Here is a 25,891-nt window from a genome sequence, read left to right on the forward strand (position 1 = left end):
AAAGCTTTTGAACTTCATCCTCACAGGCAAGCAAAATCTTTGCAGAAAGCACCTTAAGGAAGACAAACAGATTCTTTGTTTATTCACAATTTTGCTTCCTCTCAGGGATTGTTCTTCCCTTGTAAAACGTGGGGGAAGCAGAGCAGAACATGCTGCTCCTGCAGTGCACGGGCAGGCATCACAGCCCATGGCCCCGCTGTGCTGGGCGGTGGATCTCACTGCACAGTTCTGCTGCAGTTGGTTGTGCTGGTGGACAGAATTTCTGGTCTTCTACAGCAAAATCTGTTTTTCTACAAGAAACTAGAACTGAAACCCAACAAAAATCCTTAACAGGGCTCAAAGCAAGCTAAGCAAGCCCCATCAAAGCTCACAGCTGGCTCCCTTGTTAGACAAGTGCAATCATCCAGTATTAAATTTTTTTTGTATCTATGCACCATGCTTGACATAAGAAAATCCACCAGGCATTACCGGGGGAGACTAAGCAGAAACTGTGTCTCAGGCAACAGGTTCAATTGCCAGGAGTGCACAGGGCTGTAAGATACACTATTTACCAAACAGCCACATGCAACGTGCCTGAGAAACGATGTACCTACACCAACAAAACAATGTTTTCTACTCACAGCTATGAGTGCCTCACACAGTCATGTTTTTGAAAAAACAAAGTCATTTTAAGTGTAAGCACCCAAACAGTACTGGCAAATGACATATGTGCAGTGAATAAAGATCTTCTACTACACATAAAAAGCAGTTTGGTATAGAGTGTCTGTGAGGATGGCACCTTGGAGCATGAAAATCGTTTTTTCTGAAACAAACGTTCTGGCTCCTAGAAAACAGGATTCAAAGGACATAGAAAACAGAAAAGAGCAAGCCAAGAGAAACATCTAAAAATAACAGGACTAACAGATCCAGAATTAAAGAGATAAAGTGTCTTTCCCCTAGGAAGGTTGAGTGATACTGAAGTCTCAGCCACCTTTCCCTCTCTTTGTGTTACCTCAGAACTTCCACTGAAGTCATCTGAACAGAGTATTTCATTTCTTGCACTTTCAAACAGCCCTTTTAGGAAGGGGCAGGCTACCCACTTCTTGCAGGCCTGACCTGGCACACAGCAGCCCACGGAAAAGCATACAGACCACACATGACATGCCTGCCGCTTGCTGATTTCTGGAGGGTGAAGCCTGCAGAACGCAGGAGAACCCTCAGCCTTGCAGGGGGGCAGAGCAGACCTGACCCGACAGCCAGCAGGCTTTACAGGCTGGGCTACACGGCAACTGGTAGCGTGTTCTGGAAGCTTATACTACAGAGGTCAGCTTTTAAGGTCAGGCCTAATTACAAGGGCACAAGCTTAAGCGGTAATGACAGGCTGGAAAGAACTCTAACTGTGAGCAATGTGACCAAAAGGAGTCACTTGCAGGACAGGCAAAAGTACCTTGTACCAGCAACGTGCGAGATTGCATGACCACAGGCACTGCTGTCTTTAGGAGAGGAGCCCACGTTTCATTTTATTAAAATTTCAGCAATGAACATTACGAATTCCAATCACGGGAAACTACTGAAGATTAGTTCACTCTCCCCAAAACAAACTTGGGAAGATTAAAAATTTAGTTCTCTAATTTGGCATAAATATAATTTTTCTTAAGGGTTTGTTGTTGGGTTTTTCTTGGGGGTGGGGTGGGGGTGTTCCACAAAAAAAAAATCCACCACTGGAAAAAACCCCATTAAAAGCTTCCCTAACCTACTTTAATTCACAATAATTATGTACTACAATAGTTACCAGCACAGGTAATGACCACAGAATTTTATACTGATCTTTCTCTTGTTTATAGAGAACCCAATGCCAAATTTTTAACTGTCCTCAAGATAAATAAAACCGCATTAATGTACTTAGCTTCCTTTGAAGAACACACATTTCTTACAGACTGTAAGAAACATGGTACTCTCTGAAGCACTCCAGCAATGTCACTGCTTACCTCTTCAAATTTCTTCTCCTCCCACAGTCTCTGCAAATTCAACAAATGTATCGCAACCTGAGACCCCTCAAAACATACCTCAAAATAAATTTCTGTATCCTACTGCCAGCTTCTACTTTGTTCTGCCTTATGCTCAGTTACCAAAGGAGTTAAAATTTTTTGGTTTCAAAAGATCACTGATAACAATATTTGGGCTTTTTTTTTTTCCCTTCATCTGGACTTTGAACACCTGAGAACAGTCGTCTTCTATTTGTCCAGCATTGCTCAGAATTACAAAGCTATGTGAGTATTCAATCTCAGAAGAAAACGAAGAGGAATAAGGAAAACATTTCCATGTTTTTCAAAAACATGCCTGTTGTATCCATCCAACCAATTCAAATGTCTAGCAGATAATAAAACATATTTGTTCTTAAGACTGTCTTGGAAACTAATAATACTGTGACATTTATAATTTTCTATGAAAAGCTCTTTTCATCCCTACTTATCTTTGGAGTCCTCCTATAACATGTGGGCTGATGCTGTTATCTCATGAATCTTGTTTTGAAAAGAATACCAGAAATGTGCACCCCATTCACAGAGGCAAGAACTGACAGCTATGCCTACATCCAAGCTGGGCCAGTTCACGTTCATTTCATTAGAGATTTGAGAAGTTTACAAGGTGGGGTCTCAGTTCTGACTGAAGTTCCTCAAAGGAACAATAAGCTCTCCAGGAGGGGAGAGCCCAGGTAACAAAGCCTGGAGCCCGATGCTTAAGCATTACTTGAATGCTTTCTGTCTTCAATTTGTTTTAGCTTTAGTGGTTTGAAATAGATTATTATAATGGCCTTTGCTCAGTGAATTAACTCAGTAGAAATACCTGCTCTGGCTTTACACCAGATCTAGTGCTGCGTGCAGTAGCCCTCACCCTGCTGAGGGTTCTCGTGCTGTTCCTGCATCAGCTGAACACTGCCGAGCTCCGCTGCTCGTTAGGGGCATTTGCGTCAAGCTCCTACCACATTTGCGAGGACTGGCACACAGCTATACCGGGCTGCTCTCTACTTAAACCCTGACTTACGGAGCAAAGAAATGTGACTTCTTCTGCATGACTTTTCTACCACTGACGACTCCACTACATCTGCTTGATTTAAAAGCCAAAAGATTATTTCACCCTGTTACTGTCATACCCAAAGAGCTTTTGTAACTACAAAGGCCAGCCAGGATTTTCAACACCTCTCATACTGTGATAAATGTTGTAATTGATACAATTAGAACACAGGTGACAATTTTACTGGCAGATGAAGCAGAACAAAACTTTAAACTACACTTCTTTGCAAGCACTTACTTATTAGTACACAGGTATATATAGGCCAAGTAAGCTGCTGTTAAAAGTAGCTTAACCATTAAATACATCATAGTCCAAGATCCATCTCTGCAGAAATATTATATAAGTCTTGGCTTACTGTAAAGTTCAGTATCTTTATTTAAAATTTCTGTGCTGCACATATATGCTGTTTAAACTAATTAAGGAAGCCATAGAAATTATGGGAGAAAATGGGAGTAGGATGCCAGCAATATGCTATAATGTAAAGGCTAATGTGACTCAATGTACTTAATCCTTATTTTCCACTATGTTTTGCAATTATTATAGATCACTATACATCACAGTCAGAAAAAAAAGTTCCTTATCTCTATAATTATACAAAATAGCTTCAGCCCTTAATTTCATTTATCTGATCCAAATACAACAGGCTGTTACCTTCCTACATGTTCAATTGCTTTTCTACCATCTTGCAGTAACTGAAGTATTCATCCTGAAATTGGCTAACAAGAAAAAAAAGCCTGCTGTTTAAGAATAACCTGTGAACAATGTGTTATCTCAAATTCAAGTCAGCTGGAAGTAGAAATTAAAATACTACCCACAGCTTTTTTTGGGAAAACTTATGTTGACCTGCGAGTCAGCATTTAGATCAGCTTTTTTAGTACACTAGCTACAGAATTCTTTCTCCATATTCTATACATAAACACTGGAAGTAAGGCTTTCAGGCTGTCTTTAACAGCTAAGATAAAAAAAAAAAAATAGGCAAAAAAGCAGCTCTCAAACTGGTCCCCTAATATTGCTAGGCTAATCATCAAATCCAAGACAGTAGTAAGTCTTACCTGACTCCTTTTCAGTATCTGATTCTGAAACTTCATCTTCTTCAGCTTCTTCCTCTTCTTCAGAACTAGAACTGCTAGAATCCTTGTTCTCTTCCTCCATTTCCATGGACTTCAGCGTGTCTTCCTCATAAAGAATCTTCTCTTTGCTGCAAGATACAGAAATTTTAAAGGCCTGCCAGTCAAGCAAGTTATTTCTGAGTTCTACTTCTCAGGAACACACAGACATGATTTGCTACATATAGAACAAGCAAATGAACAAAATCCATCTACAGACTCAACATCCCAGCACTTCCAGCACTGCCCATTTGCCATGGATTCCAACACCAGTCTCACATTTCCTAAATTTGCAAGCATTTCTCGATCCCAAAACATGCGGTCTCTCTTTTCCTAGCGCAGCACGACCCAGCAGCCACACTGCCCGGCTCGGCGAGGCTGCAGAGGTGCAGTTCTCAGCCCAAAGGTCAAACTGACACTGAGCAGAAGCTGGGGGACCAAGCACTGACCTAAGTCCCTTTTCAACCATTCAGCAGGTATGTTAGAAACAGCTAAAATTGTATTTGAGAGATCTCAAATGTTACAGAAACCATGAAATGAAGAGGAACGGCAATGAACTTTTTTTTTTTAAACCAGCTGAGGCCAGCTGGCTGCTAACAGACGAAGCTGGTCTCCTGTCACTCTGTGCAGCTGCTTTTCAAAACGGAGGGGAGAGACGTACTTGGTGAAGAGTCCGCTCTGAGGCTTGCCGTTCATGTCCGCTTCGATTAGCTTATTCCTCGTCTCCTTCTCACTTCGCAACTGTCAAGAAGTCCATGAAGATTGGAGAGAGAATGAAGAGACATCTTAACAAGCCACCTCAGCACAAACCAGTAATTACCACAGCATAAGGTCATCCCAGCCTCATTAGACGAAAAATACTGCCGATTTGTTTAATGAGCCAAGAGCACTGGATGCCTTGGACTGGAGCTCTATAAGGGCACAGCCACACACCCAGCATGTCCTCAAGACTCAAGCTGCAGTTTAATAAAACCTTCGGGGAAGTTTGCAGCAGCCCCGGCCAAGACCCAGCATCACAGCTTGATGCCACCGTACTGCCCTGCAGCGGCACACGCAGGCACGGCGCTGGAGGTCTCTCTGCAGGTGGTTGTACACCCGTGAAATCAGGCTAGATTCAGTTAAAACTTTGCTGCCTTTGTAGCTATTATGTACTGGCTCTCAGAGGCAGGCATCCAGGTGTGCCCCATAGAGGTGACCAATGGATCTCCTACCAGGATGGGTCACCTCCTACGTCCCTCAAATGGCAGCATTAAGCCATCGCACAAGAACACCTGTGATCACCATGGCAACTGACAGATTCTGCCCAGAAGAAGCAATACTAATTTTGTCACCAGTGATGGACAAAACAGTAATGAAAAAACCATTTCAGCACCTTCCAGAAGCACAGAGACAGCCGACATAGAAAAAGGGATGCAATCAGAGGCTCACGTTTGTCTCTTCTGTGTCATGTCTAGCCTTGTTATTCCTTCCCTTTTGATAGGAGACAACACCAGGCACAAGAAGCCAAAGCTCTGCAAATTCTGAACATGGGAAATGCTACAGAGTCCAGCAAAGAGCCAAAAATTGGGGTACAGCCTGTTGTTAATCCGAACAAACTGCTGGAGCACAGCTGGGAAGTGCAGGAAACAGCCTGCTCCATTCACAGGTAATTCAGAGACTGGGAAAAACATCCACACCCAAATCAAATGAGTTGCTTCCAGCAAACAACATCCTCTCCAATAACCGCAGCAAATCTTTTAGCAAGGATGGCATATTGTTCCGCTACAAGCTTTAGATTTAAGAAAAAAACACCTCTGATTTGAGAGCCATTTTGAAAGCAAAATAATGTACTTGGAGAAATGCTGTAGAACTGCCTACTTTATTCTTAGCAAATGTAAGTTTTCTATTTTAAGTGATAAATATGATAAACACACATGATGAAATGGCCTTTCCATTAAAAAATCATATCCATTAAAAAAAAGTGTGATAAAATCTGGATTCTTCTCTTCTTCCCAGTTCTACTATAGCTTGCTGCACTAATTTAACACACGGAAAAGGCCTTTATGTAGTGCTGCTATATAGAGAACAAGGGGGTTGCCAGCCCCTGTGAAGCAGGCCTAAAAATGGGTTAGCACCCATCCCCAAAAATTCTTCTCATTGTTTTGCTTTTTCTTTTCTTCTGAGGAGTGCAGTGATCTGCAGCATCCTGGTGTAGTGAGACAGGAGGAAATCCAGAATACAACCACAGATAGTATTTATCAACACCTCATTTAGGGAGAAGCTGATTAATTTTTAAAAAGTTTCTGCGAATGTTAAGGATGCTATTTAAGGACAAGAGCAGCTGTGTTATGATCAGAGCTTGAGTTCTACCACCCACATTGTCAGTTCCTCAAAATACTTTACTGGGTTTTATCAGCAGTGTTCTCATTATGTCTGTTTCTGAATCCAATGTTTTAAATTATACTGATTTTTATTTTTTTTAAAGAAGTTGGTTTGGGGTCGTGGTGTTTGTTTTTTGGGTTTGTTTTTTGGTTTTTTTTTTTTGTTGTTGTTTTTTTGGGTTTTTTTTTTTGTTTTGTGGGGGTTTTTTTAGTAGACCAGATGAAATAGGAAAAAATGCAATCCAAAACCAACTTTCTGACTTGACAACTGGCTTTACTTTGATCAAGATATATTCCTGTTCTCCTTTTTTATGCCAACTGTCTCCTTATAATCCCTTCCAATATCTCCATTGCACTATGAAATTGCAACTTAATATGGTTTTGAAATCACCAATTTTTTGATCCACAATTCCCTGAAGTTTATAATTTCTTCTCACTCAATCAAAAGTCTCCCTATTGTAAGAAAGGCAGACATGGTAACAGACCTCTTTCTCAACACTGACAGCATATTTCCTTAGATGCAACACAGAGTTGACTTGGGTAATCATTCATTAAGAAAAGAGCAGTTTGATGCTAGAAAGCTTGCCAGCTAACAAAAGCAACTGCAGAATAATCATTCCAAAGATGAACTATACATTCCTTACCAGTTCACATAAATCTGCAAGTCAGCACACTACTGACCTTCTCGGTGAAGTCATCCAGTTTTCTAGATTTCTAGCTATTAAAAACATTGTTGTAATTAAAGATTCCAAATGACTAACACAGAAAAAAAAAATAGCTGGGCCTCAGCTTCCTGCGTCTGTTGACACCATATGTCTTAGAGAACACCCGTGTGTGAAAAGGTAATTGGAGAGGTGGAAAATGATCTGCCAAAAACTCACCACAGTCTGTTTCTTCTGCAGCATTTCTAAATGCTCAACTAGTCCCTCATCAGCCACGTCGAACGGCGTCTGGCCCTGATGCGATAAGAGAAGACAAGAGCATACCCAATATAGCACAGCACTAACATTCAGAAAAGCACTATTTACCAGCGAAGAACAGCAGGGATCATGCTCCACATCCTCCCCCCCAAACGCTGAGTAGCACACCCTGTTTCACTCCAGAGGAGGGAAAGCCATGCGACACCGGTGGTAGTTTTACAACTCAATCCACAGTCTGAGCAGCCCTAGCCATGGAAGTGCAGTTCCCTGACGGCACCTGCTAAGATCTAACAGCCAGGAGCGATAGATTTGACTTTCCAAGTCTGTAAAAAGGACACTCTTGCACTGAGAAGGAATGGGATCAACCTGTTGTACCGTATCATCATGTACTTGAACCCCACCAAAGGCTGCCAGTCCTCAGCAGGGCAAAAAATCTGGGAGCCATTTCCACATGCACGGGCATTTACAAAATAAAACAAACCAGAAAAATTGCTTTGTGGCACAAAACAAGAAATCAGTTACATTTTCACCATAACTAAAGCTGTAATAACCATTTAATTAACAACACCTAATGAAACCCAACGGCTAGGGATCAAACAAATAGAGGCTGCCCTGGCCACGGGACCTAGCAAGGCAACAATCCTTGACTGGGAAGAGCAGGTAATGCAGCAAAGACAACTCTGCCTGTTTCTTTTCAAGTCTGGTGTAACACTAAACCCACACACATTCTGAACACTGTGGAAAAGCACCTTAACACATAAAAGATTCCCTGTATTTCGGATGCCAAAGAGCTCACCACACTAAAACGGCTCCTTCTCAGCCGTTTCTTTCACATTGATTTCCAGTGCGGGCAGATGCACTTAAATAAATAGTGCCACATTTCTCTCATCAAATGATGTTGCCTACTGGCATTCCCCCGTGCTGTTCCAAACACATACAACCTAATTTCCTCCCAAGAAGCAGCCGCGGTGCGACAGAGCCCACGAGACCGCTCCAGCGGGAAGCGTCTCACAGGTGCTGCCTGGACATCGCAGCAGGGAGGGGAAGGCAGAAACAACCCTGAACAAGCACACAGCAGCTCTTGAAAATCCACGGGGTCTTCAAGAAAAAACTTCCGACTATTAGGATGGAAGAATTTCTTTTTTCTCCTTTTCTTTTTTGTCCTTCCATCCTATTTTTCTTAGTCATTTCTCACAAATCTGAGTCAATTTTTTGATTTCCCTTTTTATAACCAATGTAGTAGAACAGGAAGGTTTAAAGCTGCCGGTTTCTCAAGGGTTTGCTAGTTCTCAGTGCCCTACACCTTAATAATAGCATATTATTTTGCACTCCAAGACTGTTTATTTTGTTGTTAATTCGTCAGGATTACACTAAAACAGGAAAACACAGTAGCCTCTGTCCTTCCTTACAATCTTTGTCCTAAAATTTAACCACTGATCTTTTCCAGTAATACTTAAAACCTTTTCTGCCTTCCTTCAAGTCAAGATTCTTTATTTTCTGATGATTTTAAATGCTCCAGTGCATGTGCTAGGAGAGCTGCTCACCGTGTAACTTTGTCATGGCATTGGATCAAGTGGCAGGCAATAAAGCTGATATTCATCTGGCTATAAAATACATTGCATAAGTTGTGCAAACATCTGTGTGTACTAACCAGCTTGTTCCTGACGTCCATATCGCACAGTGCCTCAGCCAGGATGGAGCAAGCCTCCTTCACTCCCCAGTGTGCAGCAGCATGGAGTGGAGTCCAGCCGTCATTGTCCTGGACATTCAAATTAAACCCAGCCTGGATCAAAAGCCTGAGGAAAGAAGCAATATTGATTTCTGCCCACTCCAGAAGGACTTCTCGACACGGAAGAGTTCACACTGTGAGCCACAGAGTAGGCAGTACGGTTCACAATAAGCTAGTGGTTCCTTAACTTGTTTATTCACCCAAGCAAGACCCCACTCAACGTGCTTGCAGCTGTAACAGAATAGGGCAGTAAATGAGAAGTGACTTCACTGTAAAACCTGCTGGAATGCGTCTAACTGGTCAGGATCCCTTTCAGCCTGCTCTAAACTGGGAGAACACCTTCATTTCCAACCTGGCATCGGTGGCCCAGTCTGAACGCCAATGCATGAAACCCAGCAGACTCACTCAGGCACTGAGCAAACAAGGTGTCCCTGCAGACTGTCACCTCCTAACAAGGAGCCAAGCGCAGCACCTGGCATGGGGAGACATTTGGTAACTGGAGCCGAGTCTTGGTTCTACCAGAGAACAAAGCCACCCTGTAGGAACTGTCCAGAAGGAGATGATGCCAGTAGGGCTGCCAGGTAACAAGCAACAACGTTACTGTGATTGACAGATGTGAAATTTGTAAGTTAAGCAACCCACATTTGGGTTAAGCAACCAAAAAAGCATTTTTGCAAACTAGTCCTTGCACAGTTAAAGTAAATCTTGCCCAAGCGAACCTGCTTAGGAAGACCCTTGCACTACATTTACTGCTGTGTACCTTCCACCCACTCCCTTCTCAACCAGACCCGAGCGCTAGCGTTTCGTAGCATCTGGAGCTTCAATATTTAAAACCAAAACAAACAGAAGAGAGTCAGTTGTCACCTGAAGCTTCAGAGACATATGCACACTGGTACACCAGTGATCAGATGAAAGTACTGGGCGGCTCATGTAACAAAACTGACTATTATCCAAGGTGTTTAAATATTGAAGAAGATCCCAGCGGAATTCTGTGAGTCCAGTAAAACTACTACTGAAAATTTCCATCATGGGAAATTCCACCACCCAGAGCCACCCTTCTGCAGCACAAGGGAAATCACGCACAACCCTCGAACGGCACCAACGGCTTTGAAACTTCTGCAGCTTTACACCAACATGGTACTGTGCTAAATAAAGCATAGTCATACTATTGCAGCAGTGTGCTTCTCTGTGAAAGAAATTTTAAATTAGGTGCTGACTTTATGTTGATTTTCCAGATGGCAAAAGGAAGGAACATAGCTGCTAAAAGACTCAAGGTCACAGACAAATTCCACATCTCATTTGAGAGTTAGCTAGCTCCTGGCTTCCAGCCCCTTTGGTTTAAAGTCACTGAAGCTTTGTATTTGAACTTACAGGGTGGCCATAAAATACACAAGATTGAAACAATGTCAGCTTTCCATGAGATCTGTTTATCATTACAACAATCAATGCCAAGGAGTAGCTGTCCAGAACCAAGTCACCCTGCAAACGGTGAACGCAGCCTTCACTGAGGGTTGTTGATATACAACACTCCACTGAAAGTCCACAGGACCAACACCTCAAATTCAGGGGATATTACATTTCTATCCACATAAGCTGTGTTAGATTACTGTTCTTGGGCACGGTACAAGCACAGACAGCTTATAACTCAATTATAAGTTCTAATGAATGAATACAAATAGGGAACATGGAGAACAGCAAAATAGAGCTTGATAGGTAACAGCTCTTACACGACAAGTCACGCCACACAAAAATATGAAATTAAGGATCATGATAGATGAACACTTTCAGGAAGATTTTAATGTGGGCGATAAAGGAACCTTGCTGATGTTCAAGGGCAGCTCCACCTGTACATAAAGAATAGAGGAAAAAGCTTTATTGTTGGAAACCCTGATTTGACCTTACTAGTAAAAAAATTAAATGCTTTATTGCCAGGAAACACTACATCTGGCAAGTTTATGTTCATAATAAGCTTGTTAGTGCCAGACCAGTAGATGCAGAACTGTTACTTACAGGAATCCCTCTGTCACGGCTGGTGGCTGCTGCAGCAGTAGCATTAAGGAGCAGGGCACAGTGAGATAGGGGTGGACACTGTTTTTCCACTAGAATGGTCGCGTAAGGTGTTGGGGTGTTTGTGATTGTCATGCAGCATGTATTGGCGCTTTGTAGGCTGAAATTATACTTTTATCTCCTAATACTGTTTAACTTCCTACTCCTAAATCTGTTACTCCAATAGTGAAAATTGAACCTTCTCATTTATGTCTCACTCTTTGAAAACCTAACAACACTTTAGAGGCCTAGAAGTATGAAAGGGAATCTTCCAGTCCCTGTGTATTTCTAGGTGAACCACTACGGCTGGGCACATAAATCTACAAAGCCTCTTGAGAAACAGCAGCCTGAAAATCTCAGTATGAAACAGATTTCTCTAAACTATAAAGCTAGACATGTTCCTTATGAAAATCAGCCTTAATTCAACGCATCAGCCCTGGAAAGGAGCTCCTACCTCATGACTTCAGAATAGCCCTTTGCTGCAGCAACATGAAGAGCCGTGGCACCTGTTCGAGGCTGCTTTGTATCTTCAATTCTCCCACTGTTCAGCCACTGTCGGGCATCCTGTAGCATTTGCTGCTCCTCTTCTTTTCTTGCCAGGTCGAGGTCTACACCTAAGAGGGTGAAGCACAGAAGAAGAGATTATCAAGCAAAAGATCTCATGTACTTGTTAAACCTACCCTATGTTTCATTTGCTATACAGTACTAGTAAACTATTTGTAATATTCCACACTCACACACAAAAAAATAAAAGTACCAGCAGAAGCATCTTCTAGAAGCTGGGAGAACTCCTGCATCACTGACAGAGACTTGAAAAGCTGCCTGACTTCAAAAATCTGAAAGTTGAGCCACTGGTTGCAAACCAGCCAAACTAACTACTAGGCTCAACTGCAAACTATGGGTGGAAGGACTGTATTCTGAAGATGCAGTGTCCTAGACTGAAATAAAGTAATGAAAAGCAGCTTAACAAACTGTATTAAACTATAGTGATATAATCTACAGTGAAGATGTGAAGAGATGATCCTAAGACATCTCCTGCAAGAGCAGCATGACCCCACCTGTATGCTCACTCAAAATTCAGCACAATCTGCAAGCTACACATACACAGATCTGTATTGCACCACCGCCACTCCTGCCAGCCTTGCTGAAAGAAATCTTTAATTTTCGCTGAGCAGCAAACCACCAGATTCTGACAAAACACAGTTCTAAATCACTTTGGGGCTAGAAGGCCAAAAAAAATCTACTCTGATGGCTTACGAGATCTGCTTTAGATGAAGTCAAGTGAAGTAAGTTCATCAGTACACACATCTGGTATGACAGAGATACGGACTACGGGGGTTTCTGATAACAAGAGGGATGAGTTTCCCATCCTAGGAAACAACTGCTATGATATGGAGAGGCTGGGTGGCTCTGGCTGGTGGGCTGCGTCAATTGTTTTCATAAGTGGACTTTTTATGATAACCAGGTCATGTAAGGACAATATATCAATCAGAAGTACAATACAACTCCATGTAAGACTAACCAGACTAGAGCTCGCTGACTCAGGAAAAAATATGAAGGGTAAGATGACAAATCTCAAAAATCAAGAAAGGTGGTGAAGAGCAACTGACCCCTATGGATTAGGTATTTCAGAATAAGTATGAAATGATTTCCAACTAAATTATGGGCAATTAAGTTTAAAACAGAACAAAAGAAAACATTTATCAACTCAGTCAGAATTCTGAAACTCACTATTGCAGGATGTTGCAAAGGTTTGAAATACAACTGGCTTCAGAACAAATTAGACAAATTTGCAGTTATTAAACATAATGCTATACACGCCAGGAGTTCCCAAAAAGGACTGCACAAGTTCATGAAACAGAAAGCCATGGGGGATTCATGAGTATACAGAAAGCCCATCTGGCTCAGGAATTCCTTGAAGCACAGCAACTGGAGCTGGGAAAACGTTTGGGAGGGGAATCGTACACACGTGTCCTGTTGCTACAGTTCGCAGAAGGCATCTACTTATAGCTACCATTGAAGACAGGCTACAGGGCTGGATGGACGCTTATTTAAAGTTCATACCAGCAGTTCACTCCAGCAGTTACGATCCTTTTAAATTGTGTCAACGGGAAGCTTCTCGGTGGAGACAGATGGTTGTTTCAGGGCATCTTAGCAGGATGCCGCTAATGTGGTGAATCAATGAAAAAGCCAAGCAGAATCCAAAGAAGTGTCAGGCAAAATATCTGCAGCTGAGGCAGAATTACTGCCTTAATGTCCTGCAAGGCTTTAACCATGTTATTACCACGGTCAGGTTCAAGACCATCCAAGGAATCTGAAGGTGCACAAGTCCACGGGACCTGACGAGATGCATCTGCGGGTCCTAAGGGAACTGGCAGATAAGGTGGCTAAGCCACTATTGATCATATTTAAGAACACGTGGCAGTCCGGTGAAGATCCCACTGACCAGAAAAGGGGAAATGTAATCCCCATTTTTAAAAAGGGAAAAAAGACGACCCGGGGAACTACCAGTCAGTCCCACCTCTGTGCCCAGCAAGAATATGGAGTAGATCCTCCTGAAAACTATGCTAAGACACATGAAAAATAAAGAGGTGATTGGTGACAGCCAACGTGGCTTCACTAAGGGAAAATCAGACCTGAAAAATCTGGTGGCTTTCTGTGACAGGGTTACAGCGTTGGTGGATGCAGGAAGAGCAACTGATGTCATCGACCTGGACTTGTGCAAAGCTTCTGGCACTGTCCCACATGACATCCTTGTCTGTAAACTAGAGAGGCATGGATCTGATGGGTGGACCACTCAGTGGATAAGGAATTTGCTGGATAGTCACACTCAAAGAGTCAGTGACTTGATGTCCAAGTGAAGACCAGTGATAAATGGTTCCTCAGGGGCTGGTATTGGGACCGGCACTGTTTAACAGCTTTGTCGGCCACATGGACAGCAGGATTGAGAGCACTCTCAGCAAGTCTGCTGACAACACCAAGCTGTGTGGTGCTATCAACACGCTGGAGGGGAGGGATGCCATCCAGAGCAACCCTGACAGGCCTGAGAGGTTGGCTTGTGCAAACCTCATGGAGTTCAACAAGGCCAAGTGCAATGTCCTGCGCATGGGTGGGGGCAATCCTAAGTACTAATACAGGTTGGGCAGGGAATGGATTAATGGGCTGAGAGCAGCCCTGCAGAGAAGGACTCGGGGGTGCTGGTGCATGAGAAGCTCAATGTGACCTGACTGTGCGCTTGCAGTCCAGAAAGCCAACCATATCCTGGGCTGCATTACAAGAAGCATGGCCAGCAGGTTGAGGGAGGGGATTCTTGCCCTCTGCTCCATTCTTGTGAGACCCCACCTGCAGTATGGCATCCACCTCTGAGGCCCTCAACAGAAGAAGGACATGGACCTGTTGGAGCGAGTCCAGAGGAGGCCATGACGATGATCAGGGGGCTGGAGCACTTCTCCTATGAAGACAAGCTGAGAGAGTTGGGATTGTTCAGCCTGGAAAAGGCTCCGAGGAGACTTTGTAGCAGCCTTCCAGTAGCTAAAGAGGCTGACAAGAAAGCTGGAGAGAGACTTTTACAAGGACATGTTGACAGGACAAGGAGGAACGGCTTTCAGTTTGAAGAGGGTACATTTAGATTAGATATTATAAATAAATTTTTCACTGAGGGTGGCGAGGCGCTGGCACAGGCTGCCCAGAGCAGCTGTGGGTGCCCCATCCCTGGAAGTTCAAGGCCAGGCTGGACGGGGCTGGGAGCAGCCTGGGCTGGTGGAATACTTGTCTGCTGCTTCCTCGGCCAGATTTCGGATCTCTTCACCCATACACAGTAAGCCCACGGAATTTTCTTACAGAGAGTCTGAGTGGTCTAAGTCTCACATACTCAACCCCACTACTGATTTACCTTGTTTCTTTACTTGTTCCAGGAGCAGGTCCTTCATGGCTGCTTCCTCCGCGATGTCAGATGGGACTTCACCCTCACTGTTCACAGCAGCCACATTGGCTCCATGACTAATTAAGTACCTACGGGAACGAGACCCATACCAACATGTTAGACCTTGCATGCAGGCTTCAGTGCAACTTATACAGTAAATCAAGTAGCAGAATTAAATATTTGGCTTTCTCATTCAAAATCATTACTCATTTGGCAATTCCAAATAAGTACCTTATTCTTACCAAATTGCTAGACTAAAAAAGTTCATTGTAAAATGCAAGGTCCCTGGTCACTGGCTCATAGCTTTTGTCTCTCTGTACTTATGCAAATACCCCTAGTTCTTGCACTGATCTAATTGATTATACTTTTTTAAAAAAAATGAAATAATAATAATTAAAAAAAGGATAAGCCAAGCTATCATCAGTTTTTTAATTCTTATTTTTACAACAATACCAAAAATTAATTCAAGAACAACCGATGTCTTCTTTGGCTGGTACATCATGTAACCAGTAGAATTCTTTTAGAGATCTAGGAGGGTGAGGCTGCTTAGTTTTAAAGTTTATTTTCAACGGCTTTGAGAAACAGTTATCAGTATTCAAATTTTGGTTACTTTTTGGTAGCTGTGGTGGACTGAATACATAAGCATGGTATGACTAGTAAAGAATAATAATATCTTTCATATGAAGAACTAGTATTTGGGAAGAAAGAAACCCAAACCAATAAAGGATTGTCCAAAGAGTTCAGAATTGTTCCAGGAGGAGTACAATATGCAGAAATAAATAAGCCACAGAAATTTTTTAGATTTTGTTAGAAGATATTGTAGAGGACTATCTGGAGAAATACTATTTTTTCCCATTATTCTTCTAACCTATAACACAGCCTTGTTCTCAGAAAAATTATTTCAGTTGGGAAATTACCATTTATGTTTGCCTATTGTTTGGTTCCAGTTATTCTGGCACTCCAGGTCCTATATCTGAGCAACTCTCAAACTCTCAGAGCAATCTGTCGGTGCACAAGTAGTCTGGTATCAGTATCTTCTCTGGGACAGACTATTAGTCCTTTGTGAACATAATGAACGCTCAGATCAGGTGCAGAATGTTATTTCAAACCCTGGAATCAGAAACTGTGCCAAGAAGAGTCAAGTCTTTGTTGCGAGTCACTTATAGCAGGTTACTGCTTTGCTTTGAACATCTACTGGACAGAACTCTGCTATATTCACTGTCTTTTCTTTCATATGTATTTTATGTTTGTAGTCACTAGACTACCTAACCTCTTTATGGCAGGCCACAGAATTTCACCTGGTTGTGCCCAAACTGAGCCCAGTATCTTGTGTGGTAAACAAAACAAAAAAATGTAAGAAAATGCTCCAGTTGTAAGTGGGTTAAGTAACAAGCAGTTACTTCTGCCTAATTATCTTTTGTCAGACAGTATGCAAGAAACAGAAACAGAAGATCTGAATTTGAGGAAAAAGAAACAATGCTGCTGGTGACTGTGGAGCCCAGACCATTGCATTTCTCTCGCTCAAGCCTCCACACAGCTGCAGTACTGCTGACACAGGGCTGTCCACAGCGAGAAAAGGCAGTTGCTTTGCAAAGCCTCAGCACAAGGGTGAGCGCTGGTGCAGTCCCCCTCTGAACTGTTCCACCGTAGGCCATACATCTCCTGTTTGGGGTTTACACCAGAACGGCTATATGGATGTAACTGCACTAACACACATTTTGTACAGAGACAGAATTCTTTTTGGTTGGAGGAATAAAATCCCAAATCGCTCTTAGGTAACACTTAAAATTCTACAGGGGCTCCCTGCTGTCGGAAGTGCACAGCAAAGACGGCAGTGCCATGCTTCGTTACACGTCTCTGTGTTGGTGTGCCTGCCCGGCGGCTGTCGGGTTTCCCTTTTGCTCGGCATTTTAGCCAAGTATCTAATGAATCATAAGTCACTGTAATAGGATCAGCAAAAGGCAACCAGTTGCAGGCTCCACCTTAATCCTCACAAATTAAGAATTCAGTAACAGGAGAAATGCATCTATTTTCAGCATTGCTTCTCAAGATGTTGTGTAAGTCTCAGCACCAATCGCCTGGGTTCCTGCTCTGAAGATGAAGACATCGAAAGTGTTATAAATACCCAGAACAGCCTGAAACTCACTCACTCTGCTATGTTCAGATAGCCACACGATGCCACTGCGTGAAGAGGGGTCCAGCCCTCGTTATCTTGCTGGTTCACATTGGCTCCATTCTCTACAAGGAACTTCACCATGTCCAGGTTCTCATCTATACAGGCCTGAGGGAGAAGAGGAGGGGTTACATCCAGGGGAGGGAAGGATTGAAGAGAAAAAGAAGGAAAAAATCAAGCAAGTATCGGTGTTACATCAAGTGTACAACCTCCATTTGCAGTATATTGTTAGCAGGTAATTCCTGGGCTGAATTTCCTACTCTGTGAGCTAGCACACCTTAAAATTTAAGGTAGCATGAATTTATGAACTAAAATAATTTCAGAACTTTCAAAAATTAATTGTAATTCAGAGTCCCCAGGTGGACAACCTCTAAATTTATTCAAACTTTACTTCTCACCAATTGATCTGTTTCCTTCCTCTCTCCCACACTTTTCTCCCTGGAGCGAGGACGCACGGTAAAATGATATAGCTGTATTAGTTTTAGGTATGGCATCAAATTCCTCTAAGCCAGACAAGCTATGTATTTATTTAGATTATGTTGCTCCCTCAAAATGTCAATGAAATAACATCATAACAATGAATGAAATGAGATAATGATAGTGGTAGGGATGAGCAGGGAAAACACGAGCTCAAGAAGCCTGACTAAAGCAGACCGTCTGTGTACTGGATGTTGCCCTTTACAGAAGATGTGACCATACCAAGGGTAGAATTTTAGAGATGTTAATAACTTCTTTATTCAGCAGTATCTATTAATTTTCCTGAGTATAACCAAGCACAACTTTCCCTGTTAGCTCCACAGACCCTGTGAGCTATTGAAGAGTATGACAACCCTTTATTAGCTGCTGTATTAATTCTAGAGCCTGCATTTACAGAGACCTGCTAGCTTTGAAGTTGCCAGAAGAAAACCTAGCTAGATTTTCAAGTCTCAGCAGTTCTGTTGGGTGGAATTCCTCCTTCCTCACATTCCTGGCTACAGCACGTTCTGCATTGCATTTACAGTTCACTGGAGGCTGCTATTTAAGGATGAGCTGGCAATTTAATACATACGTCCAAATGCATGTGCCTCAGCTGAGAGGCACCAAGCATGACCAGGAGGTGAAAGGACTGTCTTTTACTGCGTGTCCAGCTACAGGGAGAAACAGAGTTCCTCATTACTAGAGGGGGAATCAGCTTGGTTGAAATTCCTCCAAAATCTCAGCACTCAATCGTTCTGCATAGCTTGATGTGGGCACATCTATCAGTTACGGCAGTCAGATGACTTCCAGATGATCGTTCCTCTAAAACAAGCGACACTGACTATCCGTTCCTATCCTGGCAAGTAATGAAAACAAGGAAATTTTCTCTACCCAACACCCCCACTAAAGAGAGACAATCCTATAGTATCTAACACGCTCATCTATGCTGCATAGCTTATTTCAAAGGAGAGACATGTCCTACACCAGGATATCCAGCTCTTGCTATTTCTCCTGCAACTGCAAACCCTAAACTAGGCTTTCACCCCGCAATCCTACATTTGCTTCACTGACAAGCAGTCATGCAAACGACTAGCCTCTAAATCTCTAAGGAACCCTCCTCCAGAAAACTAACTCCTAGCAGAGTTACTTGGCAAACACAAGAGGACACAGGGTACGCCTATGGCACTAGGAAAGGTCGCCCCAGGAGCAGACTCAAGCACCCAAGTCCTGACTGAGCCCACGCTGCAGTTTTAGCATGTTTCCTGCCCTTCTTTTAGACTGGTTTACCTTAACCTTTGCCAGAAAAGCACAAGCATAATTCTAGCAATAGTTTACTTCAGGGACTGCTCCAAACCCAGAAATGGATGAGACTGCCCCGGGTTGGCTCCATCACCCTGCTCAGCACATCAACACTCTCCTACCCTCAGGCACGAAACAGCTCCGTCCTGTACACCCAGCTCTGGGGAACTTCCCTTGGATTATTTCAGGCAATAGGACTGAAAGAAAAACCAACCAACAATCCCCAAAAACTCCCAAAAACTTGGGGACTGAAGAGTATCACACTGAATTCAAGTCTGAAGCCACAAAACTCAGGAGCTAATGTCTATTTTATTGCCACCCATATTTACGGCAATACACTTCAAGTTTTCTGCCCCCACAACTCAAATAAATTACTTACAATCTTAATGATGAGTTATTTACATTTACCTGGGAACACAACCATTACATATCACTTTTTAAATAAAACTGACTTCATCTAAAAGTGTATTGCTCCAAGAATAGCCAAGAGAAGTTCACCCATGCCGTGGTTTCTTTTGAGCAGAATCATTTCTGGCTGACTAAAGCATTCAAAGAAGAATTTTATCAGCATGGCTCTGACAAAGCAGCAAGGTGGATGTTTCATGCCTGTACATACTTACTGCTCTGATGTATTTGTTTAAGTATTACCTGCAGTTTGAGTGTAAATCTAAATTTAGACTGAAGAACGGCTCTATATTGTGAGCTTTGTACATATCTGATGGAGAACTGTATTTACACTGTTTATCATTTAAACCACCCAAATACACCCACTACATCTGCACATACTGGGAACTGGCCAAGAGAAAAGACCAGTTCTTGCTCAAGCCACTGGATACACTGGACTCTAAAATTTCTAAAATCAAGTATCTGTTTAAATGCATGAAAGACACCACCCGCCCCCCTTCTAAATTTCTGCCTGTTATTGGCCTTGTTGTTCCGCTGGTCCCTGTCTCGCGTAGTTCCTATGGAATGCATGCTAGAAACAGAAGGGATAATGGGATCAAAGCCCACCTGTTCCTACACAGAAGTCTCCAGTAATTCGACTCGCCTGGCTTCTGAAGAGATAAAACGATGACAAAGTGACAAAGCTACATGGGTGCTGACAACAGCAGGCATTCGCTCACTTCCCCAAGGGAACCGTAACACATTTCATCCTGCTGTTTGCATTTGCCATGAAGATAAAGTCAGTCGCAAAGGTGTACTAAGCCCTTACTGGAGCAGCATTGTGTTCTTTAAGAAAAATCACCCTCACTCCACCCTTCACCACCTGTGTATCATAAAAACTGCTGTTCAAGTTATGTGATCAAGCAATGTGACGCTGTTCGGCAAATATTTATTTGAGTATTAGTTAGTGACACAAAAGAACAGAAATTAGCAGAGCTGGGTAACATGAACAGGGTTATTTTAATTACTTGAGGCTGCATTAACACTAGAAGGTATGGCTTCTTGCCTGCCTCAAATGTCAAAATGCAAGGGTTTTTTGCATTTTTCATCATATTATATAATACTAATCATATTGGCCAAGATTTTAAAAAGTGAGGTGGAGAAGGAGTTTCAGGAAATGGCATTTGACAAACAGAGGTACTGGATAACCCCTGCTCAGCTCTGAAAATCTCATCATTGCCACATGTAAGAAACTATCAGGCATAGGATTATTCGTATCTTTTTTTAGTCAAGACACCCTAAAAGAATACACTGCTTGTATCTTAACATGCTATGACATATTTAACACACCTTAGAGCAATAATTATGAGGCCAGCAACTAGGATAATGAGTAAAAATGTTAATTTCTAAAGAACTTCTAAATTTAAGAACTTTAGAAAACACATATAAAAATTGTAACAGATTAAATGGTAGCTTTTAGGGGCTGCAATATATTAAGTATCAACTGAGTAAGACTTGCATGTTATCACAGAATTCACACTTGCGCACACATTAATGATATTAGTAGTTACATACATGACATCATTTTACAGAGCTACAAAGAACAGAAATTCCCACTGTTCAGAAGCATTCAGGGCACACACTTGCACACCTAAAATTTTTGAGAGCCCTGACTGGTAATACCCCTGCAGAAAATCTCTGCTGCGTGTTTTATTGTGTGTATCTGCCAAAGCTGAGCGCTGCAAAGCACCACATAAGAAACACATTCCCTGAGATTCGGAGGGTAAAGTTCATCTCCTGGCTAAGCAAAATGGGTTACCTGAGGTTACTGGAGGAAGGAGAAGAGGACAAAGAGGAAGTAAACGGGGTAGATGTGTCCTCCATTAAGTACTATTAATCCTCTAACCTTAAATTTAAGAGAGTGGATAAGTTTAGAAACCCGAGAGGATCTATTGCTATGCGAAGTTCTTCTCTTTTATTTGATACAGCATTCCTTGGGAACGTTGTAAGAGTAACTACATTGGACAGCAATATTACAAAGCAGACACCTGCCCCTCCAACCCCCAGAGGGAGGAAAGAAAGTAAGAAAAAAAAAAAAAGTTGGTTGAAAATTAACATTGCCTTTTCGGTGGGTAGTTATTTAGTGTGAGGAAACACTCCGTCTCCTAAATCGCCCTTAGAGATTTGCATAAAGAAAAACACATACACAGACAGGCTCAATTCTTTCAATTTTCAGCACTGCTAACCCTCAGCTGCTTGGTTACGCATGTAGGAGAGGACAAAATCAAGGTTAACTACAGAGCACAGCATTTTTGTCTCTGTATTCATTCCTCCTTTTTCTTCTTTGTGAAAGATACCATACAACCTTGAAGGCAATGAGATAGGGTGGGAGTAGGCTGTGACCACCTTTCCCTCTAATCAGAGATCTTCAGCGGGCTAATCTCTTGTCATCCTTCTATTTTTCTTGGCAGTTGGTTAGCTTCAAGTGCTTCTGGAACAGCACTAATGTATTGCAGTTTTAGCAGTCTTTGATGCAAACTGCATGCAGTGCCCAGAATTACCCACTAACCGCTCAAAGAAAGTTGGCTCATACAATTTAAATCCCAGGCATCACTGGGCAACTCTCCATCCACGGCTCATGGTGTTCCTTCAGCTCCTGGCAGGAGACCAGCATTTAGCAGTTTTTCCATAGGGAGGAAGTGCTCAGTTTCTAAAATTTGCAGATACGGCATATTAGCTTCCCCCTCTTAGATAACAGGTGTAGCCCTTTACAGCCAGGGACACTCACTGCATTAATTTTTTTTTTTTTTTTTTTTTTGCCAGTAGCTATTGCCAAGGCATTCTTCTTTCAAGCATGAAGTTTACATTACAATAATGAAACGGGGGACACCAGGAAATGTTACAGAACAACTCTGCTCATCTGGCAAAGCTTGCTCAACAACCAGACAAAATCTGATCTTTATCTTGAATGAAGCCTCATTATTATAATATATTGTTAGTGTTTGCTCCTTCCTCAGAGCCTTCAGAACACACAAGCATCACTGCACTTCTGGTGAGTATCAGCAACGCAACAGCTCCAACTGCCTGCCAAGGTTTTTGCTTTGCATATCTCCTGGGCATCCCCCACAGGATGGACATAGGATGATCTGGGAGTAAAAGGAGTCAGATGGGCTAAGACTGAAGGGTTCAGAGGACCAAGAATCAAGCTCCAACAAGCTGTAAACAGTACAACACTGCTCACTTTCTAGGGGGTGCATCACATTTCGCAAAACCCCAGCCTATGACTGGTGTTACATTCCCACTATATAATAAATACATATAGGATAGTAGCAAGGAGAACAACTGCACCACCTGACAAATTCCTAAGAAATGGCTTGGGATCAGCTAAGTGAGGAAAAAAGATACCTTTCCATCTCCACATGGAGAAAGGGCAATGGTTACAAACCCAGAACACAGAAGCCATGGCAATGCCTGCACATCAGCAGTGCTGTCACAGGCACCCACATTAAGGCAACTGTTTTCTCCACAACTTACCCAGTATTGCAGTAGTTTAACATAAACACATGCACATTCAGTGCAACTGTTTGCAGGCAGAACAGTTCCCATCAGTGTTTCGGCAAGAGCTCCTCAGCAGCACAGGCACTTCAGCTGCTGCCTCCCTGCACAACATGGCAGCGCTGCTCACAGCACTGCATGTAACAAGGTTGAGCTTGGCTGAGAGCGTACTGCATTTCTGAGTGCAGCCCCCTTAAGTAAATATTTAGTTTACAAACAGTATGTCACATCACCCAGTGTCATATGATCACGAAATAAAATAGCAGCAGTGTGCTTACAAGAGCTTGGAATTAAACTCAGCCAAGAAACCTATAATAAATGCTTTGGGTTTAATTTTGGCTATATTTAATTCCCTGGTGCTCCCTCCTTGGTTGGTCAGGATTTGGGAGAGAGAACCTATGCATTTTCTCAAGGTGGAGGAAAGATGCAAGAAGGGAAAAGAAGAAAGGGCTAACGCTTGGCTTCTGCGTTACATGTTTCTACTATGAATACATCGGCCTTGTGACAGAACTCTATCCTGGTGACTTCTCGGTGCAGAAGAGTGAAAATCTCATAATCCTACCATGTCAGATTCTTGAGTAGCAATCCTCATGGTTCCCACATAGAAATCATAATTGGCAGCTCCACTTGTCACACGTAAATACAATATGTAAACTAGCTAGTCAGACACATGCCAGCTTTTTTAATTGAGTATTAGAGGCACCAGGCCAGCAGAGACCATGCTTCATTTCTTCTAAGTACTCCAGTATTCATCTCCTAAGCCTTCCAGGAGTATGGTACCTCTTGGCCTGTGCAAAATGTTGCTGTTAAATCAGATCACTCATGAAACCCCCATTATTAATTCTTTTATCAGATTCTCCTGAAATCCAGAAATCAAGTGCAGATACCATCGTCACAGCTCACACATACAGCCCTCCCCTAACATGGTTTGCCTCCCTCTGTTCCATCACTAATCCCAGTCCCTGTAGCTCTTAAGTTAAACTACTAACAGAGACCTCTGAGGTTCTTCCGTACAACCCCACATTCATGGCATAGCATTCTTGCACTGATCTTCAGGACCCTTCTCCATATGCCAGTTTGCTCAGAAAGCCACTCCATTCTTCCATATGGTTAAACAGTTCATATTTTAGATGACAAGATCCTCGGAGCAGGGACCATTTTAAGAGTACCCAGCTCTCAACAACACAACAGTGTCAAGCAGGTAAAGAACAACAACATATATCCTACTGTACTACTGCAGTTGGAGAGGACCTCAGGACACTTCTAATTAATGCCTCCTGCTCAAGGTAGGATTTGCAGTGAACTCACACCAGCTTTCAAGGCTGTGGAGGTGTGTGTGTACAGTATGTACACATGTGCACGTATGTACTTATATACAAACACAGATATGCATATTTATTCTTCATAAATCCAGGGATCTTTATATTTGTGGGGAAGGACTAGTATACACAATTTGTGTCATGTGTCTGCTGCCACTCTGATCCAGAACTGACTCACCTCCATCACTCAGATGCTTTATTTGCCCAAGCCTCTAGCTTTCTCCTCCCAAATGATGTTCTCATGCTGGAAACCTGACCTAGACTCAATTGGGTGGCAGAGGCTGCAACACCCGTTAGCTACAAAAGATTCTGCATTAGATATGGGTGATTAAAGCGGCTTTTGTTCATACAAACCAAGCACGCCCCTTCCTAACACTACCAGTGGGACCATGTTTGACAAGATCAGACAGACCCACATCACACTCAAACCGATTAAAAGGTTTTCTTCGGGCTAAATGAAGAGCCAAAGAGTTACTGCAGTGAACACAGGCCATAAAAAGCATGAAACTAAAAGCAGAATGTTTTCTGAGTGCCTGGAAATGCAGTCTTGAATTCAACACGAGAACCTCACAACTTCTTAAGTAGGTTTAACTCCAGGTTGCCAGGGTCTCTCCTGCCCCAGCCATTTGTTCCCACACCTTGCCTTGCACAAGGTTCGTTTCATCGACATTTTCAAAGTGTAAAGAAACAGATGTACCCAGAGGGTGTTGCCTGTCTCAGCTGGGTGGGATGTATTACCCTCACAGTACCTGTCCTTTCTCACTGCCTGCAGCCCAGCATAAACCCACTTACAACAAGGTGAGATAGATCCCACCCTCAGTAACTCACCAGCGGTCACATGATAAACCTCTAAGAGCCAAGATTTACCAGGTCACTCCTTGATCTGAGGCTTGAGATGGTTTTCTTTACCACAGCCTTATGCTACATGATTAGGGTAACTAGAGCACTTGGAGGAGTTTTAGAATTGGTTAAAGAGTTACAGACCAGAGGATAATACTGATACCAGCAGCAACATTAACTGTTAATACATTGGGGGCTGGCAGAATTAGCAGGCCAGTTAAGTCATACTATCACAACACACAGGTCACAGTCAAAGGGATTAAATGACAAGACTTACTTCTCTACTGTTCTCCTATCATAAGTCTAAAATATACGGAACAAAGTTAGCCGGGAGATGAAGGGAGTCAATCTTCCACTGAATGCAAAATAAAGAGTAAATAAATGATGTCAACATATACTGCAAACAGCCAGTGCTCCACAAACGAAGGCAAGCCTGATGACAGCTGAACAGCATCAGGGTTAAATCTGGGAACACAGAGAAAGGAGTTCACAGAAAACAAAGAGAAAAGCACTCCCAAAATAGCCTTGCAACTGTCACCACTAGCGATTGTCAGCACTGGAAGGTATGACCTTGCCATCGTGTCTCATGATCACAGCTCTGCTCTTAAGGAGGCATTTGTCAGAACCAGCACTACCAAAAATTCCACGTCCAAGTGATCCCGTATCTCTGGCAGCACAGATCACACTCACCAGCGAGTCTGGGAACAACAAACTGCTCTTACTGTTGCTCC

The 25,891-nt window shown here is 42.7% G+C and overlaps 1 protein-coding gene across 3 annotated transcripts in view; it reads right to left on the minus strand.

The window, feature by feature from the left end:
• Positions 1-25,891, minus strand: part of PPP1R12B (protein phosphatase 1 regulatory subunit 12B) — a 122,288-nt gene that overhangs the window by 73,949 nt on the left and 22,448 nt on the right. For all 3 annotated transcript variants that reach the window (XM_037410285.1, XM_037410288.1, XM_037410286.1), the window contains exons 2-8: positions 17,285-17,415; positions 15,105-15,223; positions 11,667-11,826; positions 9,089-9,233; positions 7,399-7,473; positions 4,819-4,898; positions 4,104-4,249 (exon numbers count right to left, since the gene is read on the minus strand). In XM_037410285.1, the coding sequence (XP_037266182.1) occupies positions 4,104-4,249; positions 4,819-4,898; positions 7,399-7,473; positions 9,089-9,233; positions 11,667-11,826; positions 15,105-15,223; positions 17,285-17,415 (856 nt within the window). The remainder of the gene's footprint in view (positions 1-4,103; positions 4,250-4,818; positions 4,899-7,398; positions 7,474-9,088; positions 9,234-11,666; positions 11,827-15,104; positions 15,224-17,284; positions 17,416-25,891) is intronic.

Source organism: Falco rusticolus, chromosome 17 (genome assembly GCF_015220075.1).
Source record: "Falco rusticolus isolate bFalRus1 chromosome 17, bFalRus1.pri, whole genome shotgun sequence".
Taxonomy (NCBI): Eukaryota; Metazoa; Chordata; class Aves; order Falconiformes; family Falconidae; genus Falco; species Falco rusticolus.